Below are 14,803 nucleotides of genomic sequence, written 5' to 3' on the forward strand. Positions count from 1 at the left end.
GCCATTTGATTTAAATCCCTTTAAATGAACGGCTATTACATTTACCGGCCTGTTCCAGACAGCGGGACTAAATACACTTTTTCTCCATTTCACAGCAATTTCTGCCCGATCCCTTTTGTCAACAAGACGCTGGCGTATATTTAGAAAACCTATGCCGCTGCTTACCGCCGGAGTGGATCATCCAGAAGCGGGAGGGACACAGGAAACGGAGAGAGACGTCATGTTGCAGCAGAGTACCATGTTAATGATCTCACGCACTGAGAGAGCCACGCGGACGCCCTCACACACACACACACACACACGTGACTCTCAACAAGAGATAAAAACCAACCGCTCATCTGCTAACGTGGGCACGGCTCTTGTTCAAAGACGTAGGTAGATGGGGAAGAGAGATACAGCAACAAACTATGACTCATGCCCCTCTACAGATTTTAATTGGCCATGGTCTCGATGTGCGTCTGTGGCCGAACATGCGAAGGAGCGAGCGCACACACACACACACACACACTGCTAATCAACCTACTCAATGATGGACAACGTAGGCACGCTGGAAATGTGCTGGATGGTCAACCTTTGAATTAAAAAGCGGGTTTGGAGTCTGACGTACACTTCAGGGCTAAGAATAGCATAATAAGCATAATCTATTCAGTTGAGGAAAAAAAATAAAATAAACGTTCACAACTAGCATCTGTGCTAGAAAAGGCAGTCACAATGGAGAGGTTTCTTCAGCATGTACTGGGACACACTGACCCCTCACTTACACAATGGAGTCTGACAAAGCGATGGCACGCCAGGTACAGACAGGCCTAGCTACTGTCTGTCGGCCGAATCCACAGACAGCAATGACTACGACTGAATGAACCCTGCTTCCCAATGCCGTGAGCTATCCTTTGATGAGGAGGATTTCACATCAGCTCCATAGGATAGAAGCATCTGAGAAGCTGGGTGAAGGGAGGGTAGGCTGTGAGTGTGACTTGAGGAACCCTGCCCACAGTCTTCCTGTTCAATCCAAAATAACTAGAAGACTACTAGAAGGCTCTGAGGGAGGGAGGGGTCAGGGAGGGAGAGATTTGTGACAATGGTGACCCAGTAGAGGACAAACACATTTATATATATATATATAAATACAATGTACAATGTATTACAATGTAAAGGTCTATAAAATGTTAAATAGTATGTATTGACTTGTGGACATTCTCGCCATAGTTCTGCATGGAGGCCATACATTCGTACCTGAACCCACAGCATCTGCAGTGTTGCAGCCACAAAGCCCACAACCAAGAGATGCACCAAAGCGGTGAATCTCAAAAGTCTCTCCTTGATTCCTCACACCAGTCTCCCCTCCTTCTCAAAATGCATTTAGAGGAGACGGTCTGAGGGGAGGAACCTCAGATCTACTCCTCCAATGCGTTTTTTGAGAAGGAAGCGAGGAGAGAGGATGCAAGGAAGCAAGGAGGAAAGACATTTGAGATTCACCCCCGAGGCCAGGGGTAGAGCTGACTGTCGTGGACTGCTGTTCTGTGTATCGTGTGACCAAAAAAGGGAATGCTCTGACCCTCGTATTCCAAAGCACAGAACATCTCTAGAACCATTCCTGGAACTAAAAAAACTAAAAACATGTCTGCATTCTCTACCACACCTTTACTGCATCAAAAGGAACACGCACTTCTTCATACGTCTGTCCTTTGTTCTTCTCAGGGCTGTTTTCATTTGCTCAAAACATTAAACTACGAGTCCCTCTGCTTTCACTTGGCAGTCCTACGCAAGCTTTTAACAGTCAGGCAGAGACCCGCCGCGCTGCAAAATGCGTTTTGTAGTGGGGCGGAAACATTTGTTTCCAGTTTGACCCGAAACTCACATCTGGACCATAGAAGGTTTTTTTTTTTTTTATCAGATATTAAAAAACATTAAAACAAAAGACCTCTTCTTAACTGATGCGTTCATACGGAGCAGCCTAGGTCTGGTCTGGTACAAACAAGTCTGAATTACACCTCACTGGCCAATTTATTAGGTACAACCAATTTATTGGTTCAACTGCTTGGTAACACAAATATCTAATCAGCCAAATCACATGGCAGCAACTCAATGCATTTAGGCATGTAGACATGGTCAAGACGACCTGCTGAAGTTCAAACCGAGCATCAGAATGGGGAAGAAAGGTGATTTAAGTGACTTGGAACGTGGCATGGTTGTTGGTGCCAGACGGGCTGGTCTGAGTATTTCAGAAACTGCTGATCTACTGGGATTTTCACGTACAATCATCTCTAGGGTTTACAGAGAATGGTCCGAAAAAGAGAAAATATCCAGTGAGCGGCAGTTCTCTGGGCGAAAATGCCTTGTTAATGTCAGAGGAGAATGGCCAGACTGGTTCGAGATGACAGAAAGGCAACAGTAACTCAAATAACCACTCGTTACAACCAAGGTATGCAGAAGACCATCTCTGAACGCACAACACGTCGAACCTTGAAGCAGATGGGCTACAAAAGGGGGTCCAACCCAGTACTAGCAAGGTGTAATAAAGTGGCCGGTGAGTGTATATATATCGTGTCATTCATTCATCCCCCTCTACAGCTAATAGCTTGATTAGAGTCTTTTTCCGCTCTCAGCCACCAAATACCCTGATGCCTCATCGGTCTTAAAGGGCACACACCACACGGAGACTGAGGGATGGCAGCACCACAGCACATTCCCTGGCAGGCTGGCATCAGCTTTAATACACACAATAAACAGGAGAGAACAAGTGAGGCACACAGAAGGATATACAATGTATTCATATCCTGGGCCTAATTCTGCGGTGCAAAGCCAATAACTACAGAAGGGCATAGGGGAGCTATGAGTTGGCAGAACTGGGGGTTTACGATTAGGCTGCGTGTGATGATGGATATAATGTATTCGTATTGAATTGAGTGAGACATTATCAAGACCAAAAGCTCTTCGAAGGGGGATAGAGATGCGAGGCTGTAACGCCACAGGAGTGAAGGAATATGCCTGTGTGTAAGGAATGGGATGGCTAGCTACCCTGGAGAAAACATTTAGGAGAAGGAAAATGACAGATAGAGAAGCAGGAGTTGTTGACACGGTAAAGACTGCCGGCAGCCTTTCCCCCTGGGAGCACTAAGTGGCGTATCAACCCACTATTCAATTTCACGGAGCCGCTTTAAATGGGGCCGACGCTGTCTCCGAAAATCACATTTTATTTGAGAAGTCGTCTCTGAACAAACAACCCCGTAACACACTGTCGCTCACTGCCTTTTTCAAAATGGCCCCCCGAGCCAAGACGACAATAATGTATGCCATCGATTCCAATTGGGCTGCCTATTAAATTACTACCTTGCGACCGCAATTTCATCTTGTGCCTTAACTGTCGGTTCTAAGATTTACTTGGCAGCAAGACGCCCCACAGTGCTTACCGACTGTGTCATGTGCTTTACCAGAGGGACTTTAAAATTGCACGATAAAACGGCAATATAAAAATTCATCCAGCACTTTTTGCCAGACAGTGTCCCCAATGGCTTGCCATGTTCACAGCACAACAGTGTGTGCCACAGTTTACGATGCCATGGAACATCTCGCCAGTCATGTGTGGACAAGATGTGCAGGGTTCACTTGCCGGTGTCAACACCCCTGGGCTTGCCTGAAAACAGCCCATGACTGTTATCTAAAAAACAAGTCTACAGATGTGTGTGTGTGTGTGTGTGTGTTACAGATTCTGCGCTGGTCTGCCCAGAATATCACATCCTATTATCATCAATTTGATAGGACAAATGTTTCTCTGTCTAAACATTGTGAAACAGATCTCTAATCTGTGAATCTCAGACACACAGAGTACTTCAAAACAGCCACCAGCAGCTTTCTCTCTTGTATACCATAACACCCTATGAGTGAGACTGTGTCAAAGTGATCCAGCATGCAGTGCTAGTGAAGTCATACCAGCTGTGGAAGACTGGAGAAAGAATTCAATCAATCGCCCACATCAGAAAACCACACTGCAGAGGAAAACAACATTGCTTCTGCGCCACATTAAAGCATATAGCAGTGACACGATTAGTTGAATTAATTGTAGGCTTTTAGGTGAAACAGCTACTTTCGCTGCCAGTGACATTTTCCCATGCTGAAGGTTCAAACACTGGCCCAGAGGTCCTTGTAAATAACCACCACAATGTGCAAATAAAAAGTGATTTTCCAAATCAAAAACATTCCAACAGGTGGGCTTCGAACATTAATTCATAACAAACAATTACTGACTAAACTTCGTTCCCAAAACAATTTGTCAAGTCAAACGAGGCCAATGTGAACAAATTGTAACTCCGACATATTGGGAGTTACCCATCTTTCATTAGGGTGATTTATTTGTGTTTGTGCATGTGAGTGTATCTGTTTATTACCTTACAGATTGTGTCCGAGTCCCAAGGCAAGATGGTCTGTAGATCGATGAGTTCACAGGACACACCCAGTTTCTCCTGGGCCATGTTGGCCACCTCCCTCATCACATGGACCTGGAAGTAAGAGGTCAGAGGTGATGCATGGGTGTATTCTACTCTAAGGTCACACAACAGATATTAGCTATAACAGCTGCAACACTTTGGGTCCAGTTAACACTTTAGTTTAACTGACACTTGGGGACTTAAATGCATCTTTGAATGAAGATTATCAGTTGAAATTCTCCATTGCAATTGAGTCAGGGATTTGGTTTAATTCATGTCTGGGAAACTGGCCCTTTGGAACCACCCTTAAAATATATACAAACTGACATGCGATAACAATAGAAATACAAAAACATCCATCCCTTATTAGGTTATTGTTTCTTATTCAAGTCATCTTCAACTAATAGACAGCACTGTTTTGATAATTAAGTCAATGTTTATTGGCAGACAATGCTGGCTGTTTCCAGATATAAATCTTTGACAATCGAACAGCTGGAAACCCTCCGTTAGAATTACTGTGTCCACTAACTGTGCAATTCTAAACTCACTGTGAAACGCATACCCATCAACATTGAGTGTCTGACTGATACAGATGATGTTGACAACTATAAAGAATACAGAAACTCCTCCATTTCTCATTTAAAAAGGGACATATTAGTCATAAACCAAAAAAAGTCAGTTCATTCAATTATGTTGTATGTACATTACACAATGATCCGGTGATTAGGATTAAGCCTCGATGTGAACAGAACTACACTGGGCTCTCTCTGAATCATCACACACAGTAGGGTCTCCAACGCTAGAGAAGTAGCCTTTCTGTTTCTCTCATTAGCAGTCTTTACTGCAGGGCTTTGAGCTCAGCCAGGTTCCTACTGCACCGCTCCACTCCGTAGAGGAAGAAGCTGTTTTCTTTGCTCTCGTCCGAGCAGGGCTGATGGTTGGAGGGAGTAATGGGGTGCGGAAAAGACGAGTGGCATTTCCACTCCTCGACTGGATTCTTGTGACAGAAAAAAAAAACACGGCTTTGATGGAGCCGATTCCCCCTCCTCCACCCCGCCCTCCCCCCAACCCCTCCGGCCCCCCCACCGCTCCAGGTACATTAGAGCTCCTCTCCCTGGGTAGCATAAGCCTGTTTAAGTGGCCAGGCAGAATCTTTGTGGAAGGCGACTCCCATGGAGAGCTAGACAGGCCATAATCCTGGCCAGAGAACATCACATCAAGGGGATGAGAGGGGGAGACAATAGAAGGCATGGACTACGGAGCAGACGTATGTAACTATTATTAACATTGAGGAGGGGATTCGGGCTGATGTCTGGGACAAATAAGGGGAGGTACAGGTACGACCACCAGCCCCTGCTGGGAAACCCCCTACCGTGTAGACGGACGTTTGTAATGGAGGGAGGGATAATCCACCGGGAGGGGGTAGTGGTGGTGGTGGGCAAAAAAAAAAGGAAGAAGGATAATCCATCACTCTGCTAGCCTTACCGGCTTAAAATGTCAAAGAACGAAGGTGGAGATGTAAAATTGGTCTTGTTTGCCCCCAGCACCACACCGTCCATAGAAACTGTGACAACAACTTATGACTGCTTACAATCAGGCTTGTAGAATCAACCAATGATGACTCCCTCCACGTGTCTTACCTGCGTTCCCCAGGCAACCAGTGTGACATCACTTCCTTCCTGTAGGATCTCCGCCTGTGAGAGAGGGATGGTGTATGGCTCCACAGGTACCTGTTCCACTGTAAATACAGAGACAAAGACGTCAACACTGGCCAAGTCTTCCATCAGTGTGCACACACACACACACACACACACACAGACACAGTAATGTATAGGTCATTCCCAAAACACATTAATTAAATCACTTGGTTATGGCAACTGCGGTTTGCCAAACGATAAGGTTCCAAACCGCCCATACATCTCCATGATGGATTACATGACTGAGGGAATTACCACAAAAACAAACACTAAAAAATAAAAGTACAGTATCTGGCCTGTTTCAAATGCTTATTCCAAACTTCATCAATCACTAAAGGCCTTGTGTGTGCCCCCATCATACACTGGGCGCCGCTCACCCTGATCAATGCTGACTACAAACCATTTGTGGGATGGGAAATAGGCCTAGTTCAAAATTGGGGGGGGGAAATGACGACGGACATTACTCTTAATAGGGTGCTGCTGAGAGGTCCATCCCTTTGAAAACGGATCCAACACAATGTGCTTATTAGTGCTGGACTGAAGCATGGTTGTAATCTTTTGGAACTCATTACAGTGGTCTTGGACTTCTTAGCAACGGTCAAACTACAAGGTTTTTACCTTTCAAACACTTAAACTGAAAACTTATGGCACAGAACACACAGCACATACTTCAATGACCATGCGGTAATAACATTACACAGGTCTTGGGCGCTTTTTTAAGCGCCAACAGCTTTTGACCCTGACAGCAACAACATCTTTAGAAGGTGTGTGCGCGATTGGGGTGATTTGTGCTGTTGAAAACATTCCTGCATTGTAACGCATGAACTCCCAACTGTAATTGGGCGCAGTATTGATACTCGGGGGGGATAGACTTGGGTCGCAACCCCACTCTTGGCTTCCCGGAACTGTCTGGATGACTTCCATACTCTCCCCTCCTCTAGAGGTAAGGAAAAAAGGCAGTTCAAAAGAGCTAGCTTTGGTTGCAGTGGATTTCAGTAACTGTTGCATGCAAAAGTCCACTAGTCACTATGAAAAGTCACCTGACAGTTGTAATGTATTATATAGTCTTTAAGAAATTTGCCTTTTTAATAAGGGGAATCTCTGCCCATGACTTCCATTTAACGACAGTCCTCTTGAAGCCAACGTGTTGTGGTTTCATCCTCTCTTGCTGAAGAAAATTACTTAAATAAAAAGAATGACCTCATCGTCCAAATAAGAATCCATCAGAGCCATGAAGACTCTGCACGAGAGGTAGAGGCGCTGTGTGCTGCTCTTGGGAAATTGAAGTAATTCCCTAAATGCCGTTTGGAGTTCCCAGTAGGAAACTGAAGACCGAAACAGAAGAGCGGTTGTTGACAGAATAGAAAGACAAATATCTACTTATGGGAATTACGGGAAAACTAGACTTGAGGCGGAAAGAGAAATATCCAATAATGAAGGTGGCGTCCCATACCTACTATTTTAGCTGGACAAAAAAACAAACACACCATCTCTCACTCGGTGGTTGCCAGTGTCTTGTGAATAAGAGCACTGTGTCCACAATGTGATGACAACCACCCTCAAAGTTGGCACTTAACTCGATTTTTTTAACTGGTATTAAAAGGCTGCAACATGTGACTAAAAAAAAGAGATTGTGACATGTGACATTTACCGAGGGAGGATATTTTATTCGATGGAGCCGATGTGCTAGCCCTAAGTGCCAGCCCCTCTCTAAGTGCCCCTTGCCCAAGAGTCAGCCCAAGTGCCCGCTGCCAAAGTGCCAACCTGCTCCCGAGCCCACTGCATAGCACAAATTGACACACAGGCCTATTCCTTAATACATACACATATTCCAACTATTCCCCCTAATATGTGTGCTTACCCCCTCTACTGGCAAGAATAAGTAAACCTATTTTGGGATGGTGAGACAGCAGCATGAAGCATCTGTCACTGATAAACTGAGAGATAGTGCTACATTTGAAACATCAAAATCATTATAGAACTATGGCCCGCATTACTCCCCATTTTGAGCGGCCCACTCTGGCCTAAGAACGGATCTGACCACCGGGAATTCATCCAAATCACCAGATGGCCAGCTGTTTGTTTTCTTGCTTCACATATATAAAACCACCCCTCATACACACACTCTGGTCTGACTCATATACACACAAGATACAAAACCACATTTGTTTTCAATCTGTCACCAAGGAAACAGATGGAGGGTCCAGGAATGAGGATGCTTGAGGCAAGTGCACATGGACGGACGGACACACACACACACAATCTTCTCTCACCTGCTGCTCTGTACAGGATCTTGGGCTCAAAGAATATGCAGGGGTTCTGATCAGCGATGCAAGCCAGCAGCAGTCCCTTAGCTTGGACCGGACTCCTGGGGATCACAACCTGTGGAAGGAAAAACACACACACACACCATCAAAATCCTTATACCTGAGCAATAATCAAAAGTAGTTCAACGTGTCTAAGTGGGTGAAGGTGTTTGTTTTCTCTACACGTGGATAGGGCGGTGTGGTTCAGTCGAGCCGTTTCTCCAGCCCCCCAGACCCCTGGCTCTACAGCTATCAGTCAGAGCGTAGGAAGATAACATTTATTAGCTTGACCTTTCGCAAAGAGGACGGAACGGAGGATGTTTCCTCTATTGACTGTAGACGCTGATGAGCCACGGCCATAAACCTGCTAACTGGATCCGCTCGGCAGTGTTTGGCGTAGGAGTCACATCGGACTCCCATTCCTCCCTTTCACGATAGGGCGGATATTTGACATTTTTGACAGATGCTTGTTTCCTTGGAGCGTGTGCATTAAATGCCAGCTCAATGACACACACAGACGCACACAGAGCATCATGTCTGCTCCCCAGCTGAATCACACAGTGAGACACATATTGATTGGTGGGTGTGCTTCATTACACTGAATACAGGGACAAAGGCTATGGACAACAGCATTGCTGTTGCCAGGTCAAGAGCAATAGCAACAATCTATGTCTGCATGTGGCTTCCCTCCTACACCGGGGGTGGATGGATGAGAGAGAGAGAGAGGTGTGGCGGTCTAACCTTGATGCCCGGGCAGTGGGCAAAGAAGGCCTCCGGGCTCTGGGAGTGGTAGAGGGAGCCATGCCCCACACAGCCCCACGGCGCACGGATGGTCAGGTTCCCACAGTCAAACAGGTTGCCAGAGCGATACCGGTACTTGGCTGCCTCATTTACAATCTGATGACAGACAGACACACACACACACACACAGGCAGGGAAACAGACAGACAGGATGGGTGGAGAGATAGGGAGAGATAAGACAATAAATCACTAAGCACAACAGTCCCAGGAAGACTAATCCTCAGCAGCAAATTAAAGACTACAACCTAAAAAAAAAAAGTGCCATATTCAAAATACATTTGAAGATAACCATTTTCATATGAACAGGCTAAGAACTCCAAGGAATTTGGTTTGGTCTAGGCTATTCTTGGTATTGGCAGAAAGAGAGAGAGTGAGAGGGAAGCAGTTAGCGCCATTATGTGCTGTTTTCTGTTGCCTTGACGAGGGAGGGGAAACTCATTCATCTTGAGCAGGGCGAGGACACGCCGAAGTGACGTGAGGTAAAGCGAGAGGTAAAGCGGCGCGTGGAGACAAGTCGATGGAGCAAATGTGCCCTGTGCTCCAGCTCAGAATACGCATGCTTCATTAATCTTCTGGGAGGTGAATATCAATGCAAAAGGGAAATCCAGGGAATATACACATGAAGGAGCCAGTGTTTTATGCTGAGCAGAACTTTCCAAGGTGTTGGCTTGGTTTCTTGGGGCCTATTTTTGACTGAGGCGATTTCAGGTCTTCCTAAGCTAACTCAGGAACACCTGTGCTATGACTAGGAGAGTATGAGAGAAACACACATCAGGAGATATTGTTAACACTAGCGCCTGGTTGGTCGCTTGGTTGGTTCTTTGGTTGGTTGGCACCTGTCCAGGATGCATCTCAATTGGGTTTGTTATTTTTTAGGGAGGTGGGAGGGATGGGGTGGGGGGTTTGACGATGTTTAATTATACCGCCATTGTGTGGGAGCCTAATCACTCACGAACAGTGAACTCGCAAGGGGATGAGGCATGATTATGTTTTCTACTCATTACTAAAGATTGACAAGGGATGCAAATGTGGCAGGTGTTGGTGGATGAACATGTCCGCAGTGTGCGTGACTGAAGCTGACGTGGGAAGTATACAGACACAGAGTCTTGTCAGCAGGGACCCAGTATTTCCAAACTTTTAATCTGGATAAGAACCAGTCCGGATTCTTTTTTTTGCTATTCGGGATCAGATCGAGCTACATGATATTTTTTACCACTAAAAAAATCTGCCAGATACTGTAGATCTGGATACCTGGATCGCAAACAAATGATCTGTATCATTCTGACCGGGATTAAAACGTGTTGAAATACCACAGACAGACACATAATCCCTGATCAAATCTGGATGCGTCCGTCTCACAGTAGGATGAACTCTATAACGTCAAAACAACTTACCTGTATAATCAACCAATCAGGCAAACCAGTGCATTCAAAAATGATGTTTATTAAAAAGAAATAAATAAATGGGACGAGTGGGATGGGACAAACTTGCCCACCTGGTCGAAGGCAGGGTAGATGTAGTCAGCAAACTGGATCTCAGCGATGGCGGTGGCACCAGCAACAGCAGCGCCGATCCCAAAGCCCACGATGCCTTGTTCACACAGAGGAGTGTTGAAGACCCGGTCTTTACCTGGAGAGAGAGAAAAGCAAGAGAGAAGAAGAAGAGGAGAGAACAGGAGAGGAGAAGAAGAGAGAAGGAGAGGAAGCGAGGAAAGAAGAGAAGAGGACAGGCAAGGAGAGGAGAGAAGAGGACACACACAGAGGAGAGAAAATAACAGTGATAGACCAGTCACTCAATTGTTCTATAACCGGGGAGCTGAACATAGCAGATAAGACCCACATTTACCAGGGCCAAAATTGAAACACATCCACTCATCGGATATAAAATGTCAGAGAGGCAGGGCACATGAGGAATGACAGGATTTATCACAACAACCCATCCCCCCCCCTTCCCTTTTTACCAACACTACCCCACAGTTGCTTGATGGCTGTGTATAAATGCACTACTCTTAAAATACCACACTGCCAAACAAGTGAAGTGACAAAAAAGCAAGAGAACTCCTCCTCAAACTACAGAGCGAATCGAGCTTTTAGCTGCCTGTGACGCACCAAAAACCCCTCGGAATAATAACAGAAAAACTATTTTTCCGTCCTCCAACCCTATAATCTGACAATGAGGCCGCAGGACGAGGGCTCTAAATTTGGTGGGGAATGTTATTTTGGTTCTCGCTCTTTCTCTCTGTTGCTTTGTGTAATTGCCAAGCAAGTCTTTTCCCGGCTTTGATCTCAACCTTGTTTCTGTCCAGCGAGCCTTGGCCTCAAGTGCCCTCTCTTTCTCTCTGACCACAAAGACCTGACTGTAGAATCACCACATGCCTTCAGAGAAATGGACGGTTGCCAATTAGGCCGAGGCCCTAAATCAGCACTTTAAAAACAAAAAAAATAACTCAGCAAAATGTAGGCTAGTGGTCAATTAGCAATTCTTAGGGACAGTTTGTACCTCGTTAATGCTTCTCTGGAGTGGCCACTGAAGCTATTTTCATGCCATTTCAGGCCAATGTGAAAATCCTGTAGATATATCCGGCCTTTTTTTTTCTTCTTCTTTTTCTTCTTTTTTTAAAGGGCATTCATCTCTCTCTGAGATGCTCAATTACAGCTGGACTTCACACAAATACAGAGGAGAGCTTTTCTCCTTTTATGTTGTGACCTTCAGTAAACTATATGTATGACAACGCGTTGGTCGCCGCTGACGTTGGACTGGCCATTTAACCCAGAGAAATGATGGGACGGTAGCGGTAGTGTGGTGGAACGTTCCCCAGCTTGCCCTCTTCTCCCCTCTCTCCCCCGATCCTCCTTAACTGGTTGATAAAGAACAAATACAAAAAGGAGAGTGGATGGCCCACCCTCCTGAAATGGATGGGATGGGAGATGGAGGAAGAGCAGGGAGCTCCACCTTCAGGTGAACAACTCTCAACTGTAGAGACTAGAGAGTCTATTGCTCAATGGAGAGAATATCACCGGAGTGAATGCGTCAGCCTTCCACCGAAGAAAGAAAAAAAAAAAAAAATGATTTGCATGCCGTCCAACAACATTAAGCCTAACCTGCGTGTCGTACAATAGCGCCTGGTGGCAGAGGGTTACATCGCTCCTGTCAACGAACCGAGAGAGAGAGCTAGGGATTACAAAAACAAAACAAAAAAACTAAAACGTACGATTCTCCTCTCTAGCGTCTGCATCTGACATGGAAAACAATGATGCCTCCCAGAAGGTCAACACCTCTGACGTCAATGAAAACAAAAGGCAGCACAGAAAAAGGCAGATTTGTATGGCCTTCTCAAAAACCTAATCACATATCTCCTCCAGCAGGCTGAGGCTGGGGGTGAATGAATCATGACCGGGCTGAGCTCTGTCAACTATGACGAACACGGAGGGGATGAGTAGCCTCGGCTGGAGCACACAATAGACACTACTGGCATCCATTTCAAAATGCGAAGGGCTGGATAACGTTAAAGGAACAGGGAGTAAGATTGGTGGAAATACGGTACCTCTTCAGTTCCAAGTTCCAAACAACACCATCCTGCCTTCTAATAATATAAAGCCCCTGAAACAGACCTGCAGTTGTGTTTAGCTGTTGTGTTTCTACATGCGCGCACGATTCCAAGAGACAGCCAGGAGAGACAGAAAGGCAATTCATAAATGAAGTAACTAATCATGGGATCTCATTGTCTGATCTCTGCCGATTAAACATAGCCATTACCACCATTAGGAAGCATTTAGACAGCTTGAATGTTCCATATTGGTCCTTTGATGAATCACATTACCCACAATTTAAATCACCTCTTAAAATTACCTTCCAAGCTGAGCGATATTAAAGGACATAAGGATAACATAATCCATAATCAAGTGCATGTAGCCTATAAAGATTACAATATTGCAATTAGGTTAACAGCTCTATAAAAAAAGATCTGTGACCAATTATCAGATATCTGAATACAGATGTAACTCCCCCTTTAAACCTTGCATGCAAAGAGTATCAGCACACAGCTATTAGCTTTCTAGCCGATTGGTTCATTTACAGTGATGTGTTAACTGAAATGTTGATTGATAAGCACAGAGACAAATCAAACTTTGAAGTTATTAGGCCAATACTGAACTGTCAAACTACAGCAAACAGGTCAACACTGAATTCAAACAACATTGTCAATTGGTGCCAATTGTGTTAAAGGGGCAATCTGGGATTGGTACATCCATTATTTAACTTCGACAATTCATGATATCTAGCCATTAATTCTTGAAGAATATAACTAAGATATACTATAAATATAATATAATTATTGAAGAAAATACCCCATTAGATCCCAAAATACAAGCTTTCTTTACTCATATTTAATTGTAAACAAACACTGTATAGCTTCAAACATGATTAAAACTATCATTTAAATCTCATGGATGGTCAGTCCTTGCTTCTTATTGTTTGAATACCAGATTGCCCCTTTACATGTACATGTTGCACATTACCATTTCATGAGTTAACATAATCTAAGGTCTACGGAACAAACAGACCCTGTTGGACATTGTGGAGAGTATGAACACCAAACACATTGCTAAAATCTCTCTCTCTCCTCTGCTGCCACCTAGTGGTACTAAGATGTCAGCAGTCAGGACATCAGTCAGACAGCAGGTTGGCCCAAAAGATCTACAGCAGCATTTTTTTTTAACAGCTCTACTCTAGCATATCTTATTCTCGCTACAACGTGTATGTTGGAATGGTCCCGGGACTACATTGATAACCTCTGTAGTTTTCATCTAAACAGTCATTCGTGCAGAGGAATCAAACTCTTACCATACTTGTCTCTCAGGCCCACTGTGCAGCGAAACACTCCACCAAAGGCTACGTCCTCTCCAAAGATGACTGAGGGAGACACACAGGGTATGACGAGTATCTACTGCTATTACTTCATTCTTATTACATGTAGAGTTTGGCAAGATTTTAGCTTTAATAAATATCAAAATAGAAAAGCAAGCTAAATAATTTATCTTACCTGCTGTGGGGTCGCTAGCAAGGGTGTTGTCCAAGGCACTGGTCACAGACTGGAAGAGGTTCATCTTCTGAGTGGGCCCTACAACAAGTTTGGATAATTTGACACTTGAAGAGAGAATGGTTTTACATTTCAATCGGTCTATATAAAATAAGTGATATTTGGTGACACCAGATATGCTGGGTAATTTAAAATAGCAGGACACTCGGTGAAAGTATACACTCTAGCGGTGAAAAGTAACTGATAGTGAAACTACTTCAGATGGTTTGCTACTGTTTGCAAACCGGTTATTTTGGCATTATGCATTCCAGGATTAAAAGCTGCACCGACATGCATCAAATCTTTCACTGATAACAATATGTGACAGCTGTCAAACACCGCAAAGAAATGGTTATGGCATCAAACAAACTTGCTAACAACACACACAGTAAGTCTGGCAGATGCTGAAATTCAAATGAATGGTTACTAGAAAGCTAATGCTAGCCGTGGGTTGCTCATTTGGAATGTTCACACACGCTTGCCACCACAATGCATTAT

At 44.6% G+C, this 14,803-nt stretch overlaps 1 protein-coding gene across 2 annotated transcripts in view; it reads right to left on the reverse strand.

Annotated features, from left to right (window-relative positions):
• bckdhb (branched chain keto acid dehydrogenase E1 subunit beta) overlaps positions 1–14,803 on the reverse strand; it is a 42,252-nt gene that overhangs the window by 27,105 nt on the left and 344 nt on the right. For both annotated transcript variants that reach the window (XM_083678103.1, XM_083678102.1), the window contains exons 2-8: positions 14,270–14,347; positions 14,071–14,139; positions 10,724–10,857; positions 9,169–9,324; positions 8,395–8,503; positions 6,065–6,162; positions 4,386–4,496 (exon numbers count right to left, since the gene is read on the reverse strand). In XM_083678103.1, the coding sequence (XP_083534229.1) occupies positions 4,386–4,496; positions 6,065–6,162; positions 8,395–8,503; positions 9,169–9,324; positions 10,724–10,857; positions 14,071–14,139; positions 14,270–14,347 (755 nt within the window). The remainder of the gene's footprint in view (positions 1–4,385; positions 4,497–6,064; positions 6,163–8,394; positions 8,504–9,168; positions 9,325–10,723; positions 10,858–14,070; positions 14,140–14,269; positions 14,348–14,803) is intronic.

Source organism: Argentina silus (assembly GCF_951799395.1).
Source record: "Argentina silus genome assembly, chromosome: 10".
Lineage (NCBI taxonomy): Eukaryota > Metazoa > Chordata > Actinopteri > Argentiniformes > Argentinidae > Argentina > Argentina silus.